The following is a 15,366-nucleotide window of genomic DNA, read 5'->3' as shown; positions in this document are numbered from 1 at the left end:
AAATGATTTTTGCTATCGTCTCCCAACGCGTATACAGCCCATGTTGACGATGAGCTTTTTTTGGTTAAGACAGCCGAAACCACCAAAAATGGACGGATGAACAAGCCTTTGGTTCCCTTCATCAGTCGAGGGAGTAAAACGCTTTGGCTTCAGAATTACAATCGCCTGTGGATGGCGTCCGATTATTTGCGCGCACTGGAGGGCTACTTCGCTTAGCCTCGAGAACAATCCTGTGAAGAAACAACACAGCCTGAAAGCCAACAAGGGCCAACGACAACCCAATTACAAGTCAGTCGGCAGCAAATGTTTAGAATTCCAGGCTATAACGTGGAGGACATACGCAGAGCTAGCAGTGTGTCGGCGACTGGCGCTGAGCGAAGTCAAAACAACGTTTACGACAAATATTTGGTGGCAGACAAGTTCCAATCAAACACGCCGAAAACCAATCCTTGCTGCACAACATTATTGGAGACCTAATCCTGAATAATAACTACGTCGGACGATCCGATTTACCTGACAGCTGATCTCCGGCTCCACAGATCTTTTAGTGGGCTCGCCAACACCTGGTCAATTCTAGCTCCGACGAGTTTAGGTATAACTCCGTGTTTTAATGTGGTCAGAGCTCCTCAGGAGACCATTTGTGCCAGATTTATCCACTGCTAACTGGTACTAAGCAGTGGCTGCTACCAGCCATCTGCTTCCGTGTGGACTGTCATTGACTACGCATCGCACAATAAGGATTCGCATCGTATTGCGCATGGAGAATTGCACACCCATGTGCGATCGTGTCATCATGTTCCTTTGAGAGAACGGACCAAGCGAATCGTAATTCCGCGCAAACGCATAGTGCGGCCGGGATCGGAGCGACGCCATATTCTAAGCAAACTATTGGCCCATTCCTTAGAGCTGCTTGCTTTTGCCAATCGTTTTCTGCGATTCGCTGAGATATGAGCGCTTTTCTACTAACAACATCAAGCGAGGTTCCATATGGCAGGCATATGAGATACCAGGTATCATCCCGGACGTATGCGACATGCGGATTATGCGCTGTTGCGATGTTGTCAGCACTGGATTTCTTTACACTGTTAGATTTGCTTGCTGAAGAAACGATCTCTGAGAAAGTATTTTCGCCTTTTGGATTATTCCACAGCACTACAATGCTGTGCTCAAGTTGGCAGTGAAAGAAAGCATGACGCCTACAATTCTCAACCTCACTACGCAGCATCACTTTCTACCACATCCAGAATGAGGAAATAATAGCTCGTGTCGCTAACTGGAGCTGTACAATAGCTCCGAGGAGCTGCAGACGCCTAGCGTCGAAATCCTTGGGGATAGGACTAGGGGGCTATGCTAGCCGCCATGGCTTTCTGGCGGCGATCCGCCAGGTGGTGAGTTGCTGAAATATTTTAGGTGAGTCTTTTTACTGTCTCAGCATTGGGTTTAAGGTATCTTCGCATGCGCGAACGCATATAATACTTACCGTTAGGGCAAGGATATATATTAGTCAAATGCCGGATTTGCTCTTAGTGGCCAGTATTGTTCGTACGTATCCAACGCATTGGATTCGAAAGGCGCACAAGTCAATAGATGCGGCCACAAATTACAATTTAAACCGTTCAAATACACTCATCATATCGAGTGCAGCAAGAAAATATATTAGACATAAGACTTGAAAATCAAAAGCAAACAACACCAAACTTCACTCTTGGATGGCTGGAACTTCAAAATGTTGCTCCTCTACTTAGATGTACATTCTCCGCTTCCACACCTGTATTGGCTAGCCCGCTTTGATGGCCTCTTCCATTGTCCACCCTGTACATCCACTGTTGACCAGCTCTGGTAATATTTTGCTCAGTACTAACATCCGCATGTAACGTCCTCACTGTGACCGTCGTAATGTTCTTGGAGACGTGACCTTGGAATGTTTGTCTACTACGAGTTTTCTCGTAGTAGACATGGCGTTCGCGTAGATTTGGAAGGGTTACATGTGCTAGGCTGTTGCTGCTATCAGATGCAGCGTATGTAGAGAGGAAACCCGTGTTTATGTTTAGATCGACGACCTGGGTTTCATTGCTTTGCTGATAAAGTCGGCAACAAACGGCTGTGCATAGAATGGTGCGCGAAAGGATAACCCTGGAGTGTCTGTTAGGGTTGAAACAGGTAGAGACTATGTACAGTGACTGGACGTTGCGTACCAGATACACGTGAAACTCCTTTGGACATAGAATATAGCTGAAAGCCGAGAGACCAAAGGTAGTCGCCGAAAACGCCTGATAATTTCAGCCCGCGAGCCCGCCAATCCATGAGCTCCTGTCTCATCAGGGTCGTGAGGTATTTGGTATACATCATTGTGGGCTGCTTAGACTCACAAGTCAATTGACATTTCGGTGCACGGGTATAGGGCCAATATCATGTGAGATATGACTTCTATTAAATAGCAAAACTCATAACTCATGGAAAATGCTACGAGGTTTAGAGAATTTAGGAAGCAGCGCTGTCTGTTTGCTGCGCACCAATCAACATTTGAAGGTGTTCGGTACTGTCTATTCTCGAGTGTTGAACACTCAAAGGTCACATTCCAACCGAAATGATCTTGATATAGCAGATAAGGAGATTTATTTGTATGTCATGTATCATGATAGCTACTACCAAAACGTCGACGATAAATGTTCGATAATTGTAGTGGTGGGTATTTCTCTTGCGTCTATGCAGTGTGATCTTAGTCCTCTTTGTGCGGTAGGATGACTAGATCTTTCTCGCTTGCCCTGGTTCTTAAATCTAATGACATCTTTTCCCATTTTCCATTTTTCTTAATAAATTCATACGATCCAAACTGAAAAAGTGAAGCACTGTTAGTAAGATCTTTGAATCGTGTTTGTGCTTCGAAGTAAAACGAAAAGGCAAAACGTACAGCCCGGCTTGACTTTCTCACAATGTCCGAATATTCCTTGCCATTCCAGTCCGTCGACTGAATTGTAAAATCCGTTTCCTCGAGAATTTGACTAATTTCATCAAGGAAAGAGCCAAGATCGTACACACGATTTCCATTCACCCCCGTAACAAAATTGCCGTACATGATAGCCGTATGTTGGCCTGGTGAGCCGGCAGCCTGTTCAGAGCCTAGTTAATTTCACCGAAAAGAAAACAAAAGAACGAGATTAAAACGAACATACCGTAGACATATATATCAGCTCACTGTAAATCTCTCGAGTGATATATTTCAAATCTGTGTATGGCGCCTGAAGAATCATTCCGAAAATAGAGGTCACTCGGTCTGTCATCGCATCTGCAGCTAGTTGCAAAGGATAATCGATGACAATCTCCTTTCCATCCCGCACAAGACCAAGCTCAACCGTTTCATGTTCTGTATCATCAAAAGCATCAAAGTCGATGTATTTGGTTATGGGTTTGCCATTGATTCTCAAAAAGATGTCACTATGTTGGATGTAATCCGCCGCTCTCAATGTCGTTCTTCGTACACTGAAGAATCGATGTTGGGCGCCATTTATACTTATTCCATGATTGATATATTCATCTTTTACCCCCATTATACGGGCATCTTTTGGCGAAATCATTTCGCAGCGAAAGTTAAGTTTAGGACGTCCCATTGGGGAAAGGCCAGCTAGAACTTGGTAAACGACCGGGGCAATGCTTACAGTCGGAAGAATATAGCTATTATTGTTTCTAGACACAATCCAGAAACCCGAAATCTGTTGTGTTTCGTTCATTATGACCCCTAAAAGGCAGGTCTGCGCAATATCACTATCAATCTGCACAACATCAATTGCTTCTGCATGATGCAGTGGCGAACTGAAGTCAGCAATTAGTGACCCGGTTACTCTGGACTTTGTTGTGTGGAAGGTATCTGAGTCGTCTATTCCCAAGAACGTGACTGGGTCAAATTCTAGAGGATATGTCGTGGCAAGGTCTATGGTATCGAGTGTTTCAGTGCTGGTTTCTGCTGCATCATAACGTACAAGAATCCAATTCTGCCGATGGTCCATATGGACAATTGTGCCAAGTACTTCACGTCCATCTATGTCGATGTAAATATCACATAGATCGTGGGGACATACTGCCTTTTCGACAAGTATCAACCCTCTACTTAGAATAAACCCAAATCCACTTTGTTTAGCATCCGTGTTTTCGTCTAGACATACAAACGGAGCCGTCCAAGTTAATTGTACAAACCGTCTTTTAATCTCGGATAGCACCGGAGTTTTTGGCGAGATAGCCTTATGATTGGGAAGAGCTGGTTCTGAAACTTCCTGAGATGTTTTTTCTTGTGTCTTGACGTTGGAGTAGTCCCATTCTCCAGTATCAGGATTGAAGATTGTGAGGGACGGTTGTTCCCAGTGACGATCGAGGGTGATTTGCATAGTCTCCTGGCGAGAATTGCGGGTCGCATGGCTATATCTCACAGTAACTCGTTCGCGATCTATCCATTGCTGTCAATGTTTATCTATATCATGAACATTAGTTCTGAAGGGAGCACGAACCCGCAAACTTGATAAGAGTCTTTTCTCCCTCGATCACGTTCGGTGTTGCATGTCCGTTAATCGAGGATATAATGTAGTCTCTTGAATTGTCACCGAGGCGGTAGGTGGATGTCGAATCTGCTACATACAATCCTTTAAGAGGCACCCTCCAGCACACTGCCGTCCTATACGGGACATTGTGAAAGGTGGCGCCGGAGTCAGTGAGGATTCGGGTAGGTGTAAGAGCAAAGAGATCGTGCACCACAAGTTCAAAAATATGAGTCTTTTGGAACCTGATTACTTCGATCTGTATCTTTCTACCGACGTTGAAATTCAAAATGTTTTCTAAATCAGAAAAGTCAACCACCACCTTGCTGTTTATAGATATGAGAATATCGTTGACTCGCAGAAACTCGAATGCTTCGGTTTCTGGGATTATCATAGTCGCAACAAGCAGCCCGTTCTTGTCCGTGTTGATTTCAGCTTGTTTAGCTCGGGAAAGTCCTATCTGTCGGCATTCATAGAACGGTACCCGTCGCCATACTGTGTGAAGAGTGCCTCTCACGACAGGTTGTTCCCTTTTAATGTTCTCCAAGACTTGGAGAGGACAATGGAGTGGGAAAAACCAATCCAAGTGCGAAGAATTATGCCCGCTCACGCATATTCCGATAGCCTCGCCTTCTAGTGTAAGCAGGGGACCACCAGAACACCCTCCCTTGCCGGCTGCAGATGCCTGAATGAGTTCCACGTTGCTGTCATAATGGGTTGGAGACGTCGTATCTAGCCTTGATATCGTACCCCGAAGAATGTTGACCTTTTCACCACTATCATTTCCAATTAAGTAGACGTGAGAACCAACTACGGCAGCTTCTGGCTTTAGTGTGAGCGATTCTAGGTCCAAAGAGCCAAGTTCAGCAGGCGGGCACTGTAAAATAGCGTAGTCATGCTCTGGGTCTTTATATCTGATTTTGAAGTCACACTGCGGGCTAGTTAGCACATCGAAGAGAATTGGTCATCCTGCTCCCCACGAGTCAGCGAGGTGTGGTGTAAACTTGCCCGTTCATCATTATGCGAGATGATATATCCCTCACAAGGACCCTGTACCGCATGTCCTGCTGTTAAGAACAGACCTCGCGTTTTGTCGACCAAGAAAGCACTGGCTTGGTAGGTACCCGCATAGCTTTGCTGATATGATCGCGTCTGGCGCACGGCAATCTGGACCATGCTCTTCAGAATATCGCGTTTCAGTGAGCTGTCTATCGCAGTGCTAGCGACACTGGATTCGGCTGCTGTCACGACTGGCGAAGAAGGCGGCGATGACTCAACACCAGCTTGATTTGGCTCTGCCTTTGATGTGCGCATCTTGCTATCTTCTTTTTTGTGACAGTGTGAAACTCCCACTGAGCTCTGGCTGGTGTTATGCGACATTTTGACTTGCGCAGAGCAATCACACGATGGAAATGGATGCTTTGAGTTGAGTAGGCAAGGCCCGTCCTAACTTCTGGCGCGACAAGGCTGTCAGAGTAAGATTAAAAGCCCCAGGCATACACGAGAAGCTGTCTTTCGAGTGAGTCACAGTGGAAGGAATCGGATCAGCGTCACCAGGACACCTGAGCGAGGGTGAGCTGGAAGCTATACGAGTTGTCAACAGTGCGGGGTAGGCCGGGATAGACACACGAGAGCCTCTGCGCCGCTTTTCGCCTTGTCGCGTCTTTATCGCACACGGTGCTCGGCGCAAGGCTGATCAGTCTCTACCTTCTGGAAACGCCAATAGACACGCAGAAGACAGTGTTGCGTTATGCAGTCCGGCAGGCTGAAGCCCTCTTTCGCCTCACCAAACAAGGCTGAACACACGGTGCTAGGCAGAGACGATTGACGTGTCGGTGCACGGCTATTCAGCCTCAATCTATGCAGTATTACGTGACAAAAGAGGCGAAAAGAAAAAGGGAAAAACAAGAAAAAGAAATCGGTTGGTTGATGACTAGTTATTCTTAGAGTGATTGGGAGTTAACATGATAATAGCCTAGGACTCAGATTCTGCTCACGTCGTTTCTCAAAGAATCTGAACCTAGTTAATTTCACGACATTGATTGACATTGACCTGTAGTCGAAACAGAGGAACAATATGTTTAGTTAGAAAAACACCCCGACTTTCAGTACCCAGATTAAACAAAAGCCAACAGTCAGATGAAAGCCCAAAACATCTCCAGTCTGACAAGATAGTCCGACTGGTTGGTGTCTGCTGTTGAGTTGAGAACTCCGCATGGCTGAGTTCCGAATAGGTACAGTACAAGGTCGTTGTTTTGCCATTTGTGGACAATGCATACCCCGAAGAATCAGTCTTGACCGCCGACCTAACCAAAAAAAAAATACGAATCGGAAAATGCGCTAGGATTGGCAGCAACGTATGCCTCGCATGTAGGATAACCTGTCTTATCGGGACAGCTAGACTCTTCCCATTTTCTGCCGCCAGCACTTTGACCGCAGAAGTTGATATTGAAAATCTGGTTTTCGGGAAATTCTTAGCATCAATTAGTTTTCGAAATTGAAATATGATTGCAAGAATGACTCACAACACTCAGGTTGATCCACTGTCAATCGATATGAAACACTGCTCGAGATTCTAAATGCAGGATTGGAGTTCGTCTCCAATTAGGTGGTCAAATGTCAACAACGAGGCCGAAATCCACCGAAGCAGCAAATGGAGGGAACATCCAGATCGCAAGATCATCTGGAGTTGGAAACAAAACTCAGTACCCTCCGCGCTTGGCATTGAATGCCTCCCCATATGAATTCAGGGAACCGCTGACGACGCAGCCATCCACAGGATTAGGTTTGATGGAACAGTCTGTTCTAATGTGCGTCCCAGATTGGGTGGCAGGGCTGTTGACCAGACTGCAGCCCAGGCTCATGTGAAGACTAATTACATCGCGTGTCTGATCGTCGATGCCTTTTAAAATATGGATTTCACCATATGGATACTCACTATAGTTGTATGTCCAGAATGCCGGCTACGTATCGTAGATATTACTAGGTATATTCTCAAAGTCCACCACCATGATGTGGTCGTCAAATGTGAATCGGCTTTCTAGCCGGACACTCTTGTGCCCAGTGCTGGTGCTGTTAGGAGTCTACCCTAACACGGTGGAATTGTCTACTCCAAGCCACACTTTCTGACCGGACTTGACTACTCTATGGCCTGAAGACCACGCAGAATCAAAGTCGACGTATTCGACGTATCCTTGTGTTAGATCGGGACTCTTGACATATATCCTGCAATATCAGAGATTGACAGCAGACCACTTAGCGAATTGCCTCCGGAGTCCATCGCGCACGAACTGGCGGGATGACCATCTGACTGCCCCTGGGAAACAATCGACAGTATTAAGCCCAGTCGTTACACAGCACGGCCGTTATCAAACTTGATGCCGTCGAAAATAGATTTATATTGAAATTTTCTTGATTGAGATAGTGAGATACGGTTCGTGTCACGGCCAGACTATTCTGGTAGAAATATCCGATAGGAACTTAATGTATAATGTGAAAATGCTGTTCTGGAAGTATATTGTGGCAGAAAAAGGGCGTCAACTAACATAGGGGAGTCACCATCCAGTCATCGATGACTAGATGACAGTCAAAATCGCCAAAATCCCTTTAGGTTGCCTTTCTGAACTGCGTTTTCTCAATTAATAGATCTCTAAACACAATCTCATAGCGAAATACGATATCCTTTTTCTTAGCTAAAATGAAGTCTCTCAGCCTGATCATTGCGTTTCTGTCGATTCTGCGAATCGCCAAAGGCACGTACATTTGATTTTGATATACTTAGTAATACTGAATAATTACTAACCCTCCGTGATCAGGACTGAGCATTACCTCTCCTGTTCAAGGCCAAAAAATCGATATGCAGCAAGGCCTGCCCATCTCCTGGTCCCTCGATGCCAAAGACAACACATCAGGCAATCTCACCATTGAACTCTTTCTAGACAGCTCTTTCTTCCTCATCTTGACACCGTCGAAGGATGGGATTTCTGTCACAGATCTTAACTACACATACAGCTACACCGGCCCGACCTACCTAGACCCACAGGAGAAATACAATATCCGGCTGTACGACAAATCTGGCCATGAGTATAAAACAGGCTTTTTCTCGATATATGATACAGATCAATTTGTCAAGTCGACGGCACTGGTTAGAACCACTCACACCCAGGCGGATACCGCGTTCTCCAACGCGACGCCTTCCACCTCATCTTCCGCGTCATTTTCGAGGGTGCCTTCAACACCAGGCTCGACGCCGACGCCAACACCGACGAGTTCTCAGAGCACAGCTAACCTGTATTACAGGAAGGATCGCACTGGCCTTTTTTCTGGTATAATCATTGGTCTCATGGGCTCAGTTATATAATGTCTCGAACAGGTGGAAGTTTTGGTCGTGTCATCTTGTATGCTTCTGAGTTTGCAGTGTTGGCAGTGAATCAATTCGTTTTGACGACTGTGTCATCAAACCATGATTAATGAAAACCGTCAACGCCTGAGTTATTCCCAATAGAATGAGAACATGTCATTGCCCATGTAGTCATCTCCATACAACCCCCCCTTTCCTGAGCCCGCAGCACCGGCGGACACGATAAGCGGTAGAAAATGCTCTGCCCCACCGTTAGGATGCATTGTATAGGCATGCGGGAATTTTCGCCACTGCTTCAGTTTGGCTATTCGCTCTTGCGCATCATCCGTCATAACAGCCTCGTTGAGTACGCTAGACCATTCGCGCATATTCGCATGGAAGGTCGGCGTTCTCGACGTGCCACTAAACATAACTCTTAAGTTATGGAAGGTGGCAAAGCCAGATCCAATGATGGCGACATTTTCCTTGCGCAGGTCAGCAATAGCCTGTCCCATTTTGAAATGTTCCTCTGGGTCTTCGCTGTCCAGTACAGACATCTGAACAACAGGGATCGATTCATCGGGGATAATCATCTTCAACGGTACAAAGACGCCGTGGTCCCAGCCCCGCGAGCCATCTAATACAGGCGAGAACCCAGCCGTTTTTAATCGATTGAAAATTTCCTGTGCAATGGCAGGCGACCCACTGGCATTGTACTTGACGGAGTAGGCCTCCTGCGGAAACCCATAGTAGTCGTAATACAACTCATGGCTTGAGCCCGAGGAGATGGTTGGCTGTTTCGTGGACCAGTGAGCTGTGACCAAGATGATGGCTTTGGGAGCCAATGGGGTGCCGAGTTTCAATAGCTTGCGCACGCGCGTTTGCCACGACTGTACGATGTTTACGTGCGCAGGGTCGCCGAGTATGGGCATAGGGCCTGCAGAGCACACCCCGCGACTGTTAGCCTTGACGACGAGATGTGGGGGGGGGGGTTGTTAATATTGGAGGACACGAAGAACGTACCACCGCCATGCGTTAAGCAGATCACTGGGGCCTGCATCTGCGCCGCGGCCATTGTGGTTGATGTTAAAAACCGGCGTTGATGAAGAGCTGCACTGATGAAGCCGAGAACACCCATAAATATAGCCCAAGTCCGCCAGGCCATGAAGGATCGACGCACCTGTCGTATTTAAATATAGCGAAGAAGATTAAACACCTGACGCGGCCGATTATTAAAGCTTCGCGGTTTCCGACGGACGGCTTCATTCCGCACACGCTGAGTCAGACGAGAATAGCATATGGTATGGTAATCATTTCTAAGCATCAAATATCGATCCAGTTGGGTCTGCGCAGAGCCGCAATGGAGAATTTCCTAGCCAATCAGACTTTTTAGCCAATTGCCCATTCCATATACGGGTAAGAAACATCACTCCTCCTCTCTCTTGCTTGCTTCCCGTTGCTTTCAAAAAAAAGGGCAGCAAAGCAACACTCATCTTTGAACTATAATAAGCTGACGAAGGGTCTAAAATAGCTATGGCTATGGATGAGCTGACGGCGTAAGTGCATTTTATCTTAAACGCCTAGAAGATGCAATTCGAGATGGGGATCCAATCTGATCCATCATCCGCTCCACGGCCATTAACAGTAATGGGTGAACGTCAGGAATTACGATGGCCAGGAAGCGGTCGTTAGAAAGTGCTATGGGCGTGCCGGTTTGCATCCGTCGCAAATAACTTATGTTGAGACACATCGTACCGGCACTGCTCTTGGAGATCCAACGGAGGTGGAGGCCCTCTCTCGCGTCTTCCGCAAGGATCAGCGAGAGAACACGACACTCATAGGTTCGGTAAAGACTAATCTAGGCCACGGCGGGGCTGCCGGTGGTCTTACGAGCATTATAAAAGCGACCCTTGCTTTGGAACATGGCCAAATTCCCGCTACAATTGGCCTGAAACAGCTAAAGCTAAAGATAATTGCAGAGGAATGGGGTGTCCAGATGGTGACGAAAATGACCGATTTCACGTTAACTGTACGGTAGTCGTATCAGTATCACTTCGTTTGGTTACGGCGGTGTGAATGCTCACGGTATTCTCGAGGAAGCTGGAGTCACGTCACGCAAAGCATTTATAAGACCTTCGCGGAAAACTTTCTTTTGAATGGAAATGGACACATGACAAATGATTTGACGAGCGGCCACACCAATGGCTAGACAAATTGTCACTTTAGAAACCCTCACAAGGCCTGCAGTTCTTTTTCTTACCTTATTCCATTTTCTGCGAAGAAATCTCCCTCCCCGCCGGAACGTGTCGAGAAGCTATCCCAGATAGATCTCAGAGATATCTCTATCGAGGATCTTTCGTACATTTTGGGACAACGTCGATCCCACCTTCCAACACGCGGCTATATTATAGCTCGACAGGACAGCCTCTCCGAAGATATCAACTTCGAAAACTTAAGAACCCCTTCCACTATCAATGTTGCCGACTCCAAACCATGCTTTGTCTTCACCGGCCAAGGTGCGTAATGCAAAGGTGTGGCCCGTGAGCTTCTGTTATTCCTAGTCTCCGCTGATACTATTCTTCAATTGGACAAGGACCTAACCTCCATCGCTCAAAGCACCCAGTGGAGACTATACGATATTTCAATGGATGACTCCGCCGATGGTTTAATCAAAAGGCCGAATACGCACAGCCAATAACAACTGCTGTACAGATCGGTCTTGTTAATCTTCTACGGTCCTGGTTCATCCAACCTCATGGAGTGGTCGGACATTCGTCTGGGGAAATTGCCATTGTGTATACTGCGAGCTTCCTCAGTGCCTGCGAGGCCATTATCATCGCTTACTATCGCGGTCACATCGTGAAAGATTCAATGTCTACCGGAGCAATGGCTGCAGTGGTCTGGATGAGAATGTCGCATCGAACTGGATCAAAAAACTGGAACTAGCTGCCAAAGCTAAGGTGAAATGTATCAACTCGCCACAGAGCGTGACTATTAGCGGAGATGAGGACGCAAAATGAAGACCGATGGTAAAGCATATCACTCTCACCACATGCTTCAAATTGGTGACTCATATCAAAAACTGCTTGAAGAGGCCTATAGTTTCTCGTCTTATACCCCTGTTGCTACCCTGCGCCTTGGTAGGATGTACTCGGCAGCCATCATCCAGCAAGAAGTGAATGAGAAAAATGTTCAACTACCGTCATATTGGAGAACCAAACTCGAGTCACCTGTTCACTTTTCTGAAGGCCTCACTAGATTGTCTGAATTGGTTGAACACCACTTGTTCTTGAAATTATTCTTGAATTACGCAGACGTTTCGATGTGTCGAGTAATAGGTCTTTGCAGTAGCAGGACTCTTGGGGGTTCAGATTGATTTATTAAACATTCAGTCTTAAAAAATTAGTGCATGGCACGTTCAGTCGACTTGATCGTTATGTAACAGCCCGAGTGGGTTTCAAGTACTCGACTATCAACTAGTGCTGATTTACCAGATTGCAATTTTTCAATTTTTCTGTTGCACATGTGAGCTCAATATTGAAGTCTTCGAATGTTAAGGTTATTATTCTTAAGCGTCAATTTGTATTAGTTGAAATGTAGGTAACACCGGGGTAAATGGATTACCCACAATGCATATATGTACGTTCTGGTATTCGTTTAGATACATTTTGTTATTTCCATTCTCACAATATAGGATACACGGAAAAGACGTAACTCAAGTGCCTTACATTATAAATGGCACAAGTAATATGGTTAGGAGTGTCGCGGGCAAATATATGCAGAAACTAGAGCGTTTCGCAGAAAATGATGCGAGGATTGGAGAATATGATTAACTGGCGGTGTCTAATGCTCCGATGGCTGAGAGGGGAACCTCGACGTGCACACCCGATTAGACTCCCAATATAGACGTGCGACTGGGTTGGCAGGCCAGTTGATCCACGCCGTGGAGAATTCATCATATGAATGATATGGTTCGGAGCACCTCAATATGCTGGGCTGCTCCACGTTCAAGTGGGACAAGACACAGATATTCATTCTTCACCTTCTATAATGAGGCAGTGAAGAAGATCGCGGAAACACGCAGGGCGAAAAGCCGAGGTCGAGAAAACTGTACTATGAGCCCGCAGGTTTGCTTCCCACGTCGAATTCGGGGCTTTGAGAAAGATGTAGACAATACCACATATCGATACTGAAACATGGCCAGTGTGTATAGTAGTAGCATACAGCCCCATACAAAAAAGGAAAGTATCATCATTAGATGGTCTTGAGAGTCGTCAGAATCATTCATGTCACATACCCCAACTGGGCCCAAAGTCTTCTTCCAGGCTGATCACAGGCAGATTCCATCCAAGCAAATGTACTCATAACCTTGCTCACTTCGTGCCAGTTTCGTAGTTGAAGTTTTGTACACAGATCCCGAATTTGCAGAGCCATCCAATCCCGAAGACTAAGATCAACATCTTCAGCAGCAATACCGCCAAGAACCATGGCCCAAAGCTGGAGTCTCAACACATATGGATTATTCTGCGCGACAGGGCTGGAAGCAGTCATCGCTGACTGAAGCTGGAAGACAGTGTTCACCCGAAAACGTCGCGATGAAGGAACGGCAAAGGTAATGTGGGTGGTGAACAATAATGCAGAAAGCCAACACAGGCTGTAGACAGCGAATGTCGAGTTAACGAGACTCAAACTGTCCCTAACCGGTACGTCACCAGCAAGGGAAATATCGACGACAAGCATGGGATCATCCGTCAAGTTTGGCAGACTTTCGAATCGGTATTGAACTAAATTACGCGCATCGGCGACGAGATCTCTTTTGATGGGATCCTCACATCGAGGTCCCAACAGTTTTATACTCTGGGCAAGCTCAGCGAGCTCGATGAAAGGGAGGAGAACCGACTCTTGAATCAGCTGTGTTTGCAGATTGCGGAAACCGTCCCCTGTATGGGGAGGTAACTGGGATAAGGTCATTCCAAGAATCTCTAGCGGGGTAGAGCTTGTCAAATCTTCGTCCTTGTGATTACATATAGGAAATGCTGGTTTTGTGAATGTGTGTAAAGCGTATTTAATAGCGGTGCTGTGAGGTTAGTCTCGAGAAACGAGGAGGAGATAGAGATGACTCACTATGAGAGGTTAAACTTTCCCGCGTACGTATTCAGTTTCATGAAACCACCGCGTTGTTTCACGAGCCCCAGCAAGGCATTCCAATGGATATAGTGCACCGGTTGATGGCCGTACACATTGAGAGCCCCTAATGTCGGGAGAGGTTGAGTAAAAGGGTTGTGATCAATTTGGACGCTGCGGGAAGCTTCGCCCTGGCTATCATTGATTGCTAGCATGCAGATAGCAACAAGAACGGCGTCGAATAGACGAGAGCCTATTACTAGGTCTGGATGAGCAAGAACTTGACGTAGAGCGCGTACAGCATTGTAGCGATAAAAGCTTTGTTCAACCATCCGACGTTCATGGCCGGCATCGACACCATTGCTCCACATTAGTGTCTTATCGAAATGAACAGCAGCGCCAAGGCAGCACGTATAGAAAATCAGAGGGTCTGCCAGCATCTGCATATATTCGGTGTGAATACCAAATGACCAATCCTCTCCAGCTCGTAGGGAAGGTATGAGGTTGGTTGAATCTGTCTCTGGATTAGTTACATTCTTTTTTCCAAACTACATGGAAAGGCTTACAATAATGGATCAGCATTTGAGAATTCGGCGCGTTCGCAGCATGTTCGGTGGCGAGAAAAGGATTGAACTTGGCGGCGCCGAAGGTCTGCAAAGAGTTCTCATAGACCCTAGAATGGGTTTGTTGCTGCCTTGGGGCCTCTTCCTTCTCTGCATCCGGTTGAATTGGGTGACAACGACCTGGGAAGTCACAAACCTGACCACATTGATCGCACCCATCGTCACTATCTCCATCGGAGGGTGGGGTTAGGAGCTTGGATTCGGATGGCAAGACCAATTGCGGACGAGCCTGTGAACTATTGTTGCTCCAGTGCTGGGAGGGTAGATGTGGACTGCTAGTATCACTGGATGAAACGTCGATATCGGGATGCTCTGGCTTGGGAGTCTTTTCGATTGTGTCGACGACATTGTCGTCGCTGCGCGAGGAAGGTTCTTTGTATTTCTTCAGATAAACACGACGCATCAGCTGCGACCGCAGCTGGCGACGGGCATCGCGGGGCCCAGCATTGATGATGGTGGGGGCGTTGACGAAAATAAACTTGTCGTTTGTCGTCGGCATCGCGGGCGATGTTACGAGCAGCTAGCTACCTGGTGTTTAGATCATAGTCCGATCCGACTGGGGCGTTGGAGGAGAAGCATTCTCAAGCACAGTGCGTAGTTGGGTGGTTGCCTGTCTGATGGAGAGAAAATGGACGTGGGAGGGTGAAAATATCGGAGGTGTGGTGGTGGTGGAGTGAGAGACGGCGGTAGAGCGGATTGCGAGGTTTGACGAGTCGTCACGGGCGAGACGACGGCGGCAGTGCGAATTCTTAAA

At 46.8% G+C, this 15,366-nt stretch overlaps 7 protein-coding genes across 7 annotated transcripts; 2 read left to right on the top strand and 5 right to left on the bottom strand.

Moving 5' to 3' along the window:
- Positions 1–704: 704 nt before the first annotated feature.
- On the bottom strand, positions 705–1,745 carry BGW36DRAFT_368554 (uncharacterized protein). Its single transcript, XM_046215006.1, has one exon. It carries the CDS (start codon positions 1,223–1,225, stop codon positions 713–715), a length of 513 nt encoding a protein of 170 aa, XP_046078624.1. The 5' UTR covers positions 1,226–1,745; the 3' UTR covers positions 705–712.
- Positions 1,746–2,047: 302 nt separating this feature from the next.
- Positions 2,048–2,349, bottom strand: BGW36DRAFT_422526 (uncharacterized protein; the record flags this gene model as incomplete). The annotated part of the gene is made up of 2 exons (XM_046219711.1): positions 2,048–2,133; positions 2,196–2,349. 2 exons carry the CDS (start codon positions 2,347–2,349, stop codon positions 2,048–2,050), a joined length of 240 nt encoding a protein of 79 aa, XP_046078623.1.
- A 370-nt stretch (positions 2,350–2,719) lies between these two features.
- On the bottom strand, positions 2,720–5,840 carry BGW36DRAFT_393443 (uncharacterized protein; the record flags this gene model as incomplete). The annotated part of the gene is made up of 5 exons (XM_046217809.1): positions 2,720–2,833; positions 2,912–3,109; positions 3,174–4,438; positions 4,500–5,457; positions 5,535–5,840. The coding sequence occupies 5 exons, from the start codon at positions 5,838–5,840 to the stop codon at positions 2,720–2,722; spliced, it is 2,841 nt and encodes a 946-aa protein (XP_046078622.1).
- A 2,048-nt stretch (positions 5,841–7,888) lies between these two features.
- On the top strand, positions 7,889–8,952 carry BGW36DRAFT_21012 (uncharacterized protein). Its single transcript, XM_046209919.1, has one exon. It carries the CDS (start codon positions 8,383–8,385, stop codon positions 8,884–8,886), a length of 504 nt encoding a protein of 167 aa, XP_046078621.1. The 5' UTR covers positions 7,889–8,382; the 3' UTR covers positions 8,887–8,952.
- Positions 8,953–9,017: 65 nt separating this feature from the next.
- Positions 9,018–9,925, bottom strand: BGW36DRAFT_286070 (Extradiol ring-cleavage dioxygenase, class III enzyme, subunit B; the record flags this gene model as incomplete). Its single annotated transcript, XM_046210380.1, has 2 exons — positions 9,018–9,802; positions 9,889–9,925. 2 exons carry the CDS (start codon positions 9,923–9,925, stop codon positions 9,018–9,020), a joined length of 822 nt encoding a protein of 273 aa, XP_046078620.1.
- Positions 9,926–10,535: 610 nt separating this feature from the next.
- On the top strand, positions 10,536–11,389 carry BGW36DRAFT_393442 (beta-ketoacyl synthase; the record flags this gene model as incomplete). Its single annotated transcript, XM_046217808.1, has 3 exons — positions 10,536–10,577; positions 10,610–10,894; positions 11,105–11,389. 3 exons carry the CDS (start codon positions 10,536–10,538, stop codon positions 11,387–11,389), a joined length of 612 nt encoding a protein of 203 aa, XP_046078619.1.
- A 1,760-nt stretch (positions 11,390–13,149) lies between these two features.
- On the bottom strand, positions 13,150–15,111 carry BGW36DRAFT_285973 (uncharacterized protein; the record flags this gene model as incomplete). Its single annotated transcript, XM_046210369.1, has 3 exons — positions 13,150–13,942; positions 13,990–14,503; positions 14,556–15,111. The coding sequence occupies 3 exons, from the start codon at positions 15,109–15,111 to the stop codon at positions 13,150–13,152; spliced, it is 1,863 nt and encodes a 620-aa protein (XP_046078618.1).
- Positions 15,112–15,366: the final 255 nt, after the last annotated feature.

This window comes from Talaromyces proteolyticus, assembly GCF_021365285.1.
Source record: "Talaromyces proteolyticus strain PMI_201 chromosome Unknown BGW36scaffold_1, whole genome shotgun sequence".
Taxonomy (NCBI): domain Eukaryota; kingdom Fungi; phylum Ascomycota; class Eurotiomycetes; order Eurotiales; family Trichocomaceae; genus Talaromyces; species Talaromyces proteolyticus.
Note: the sequence above shows the minus strand (reverse complement) of the source record. Positions and strands in the feature narration are given on the sequence as shown.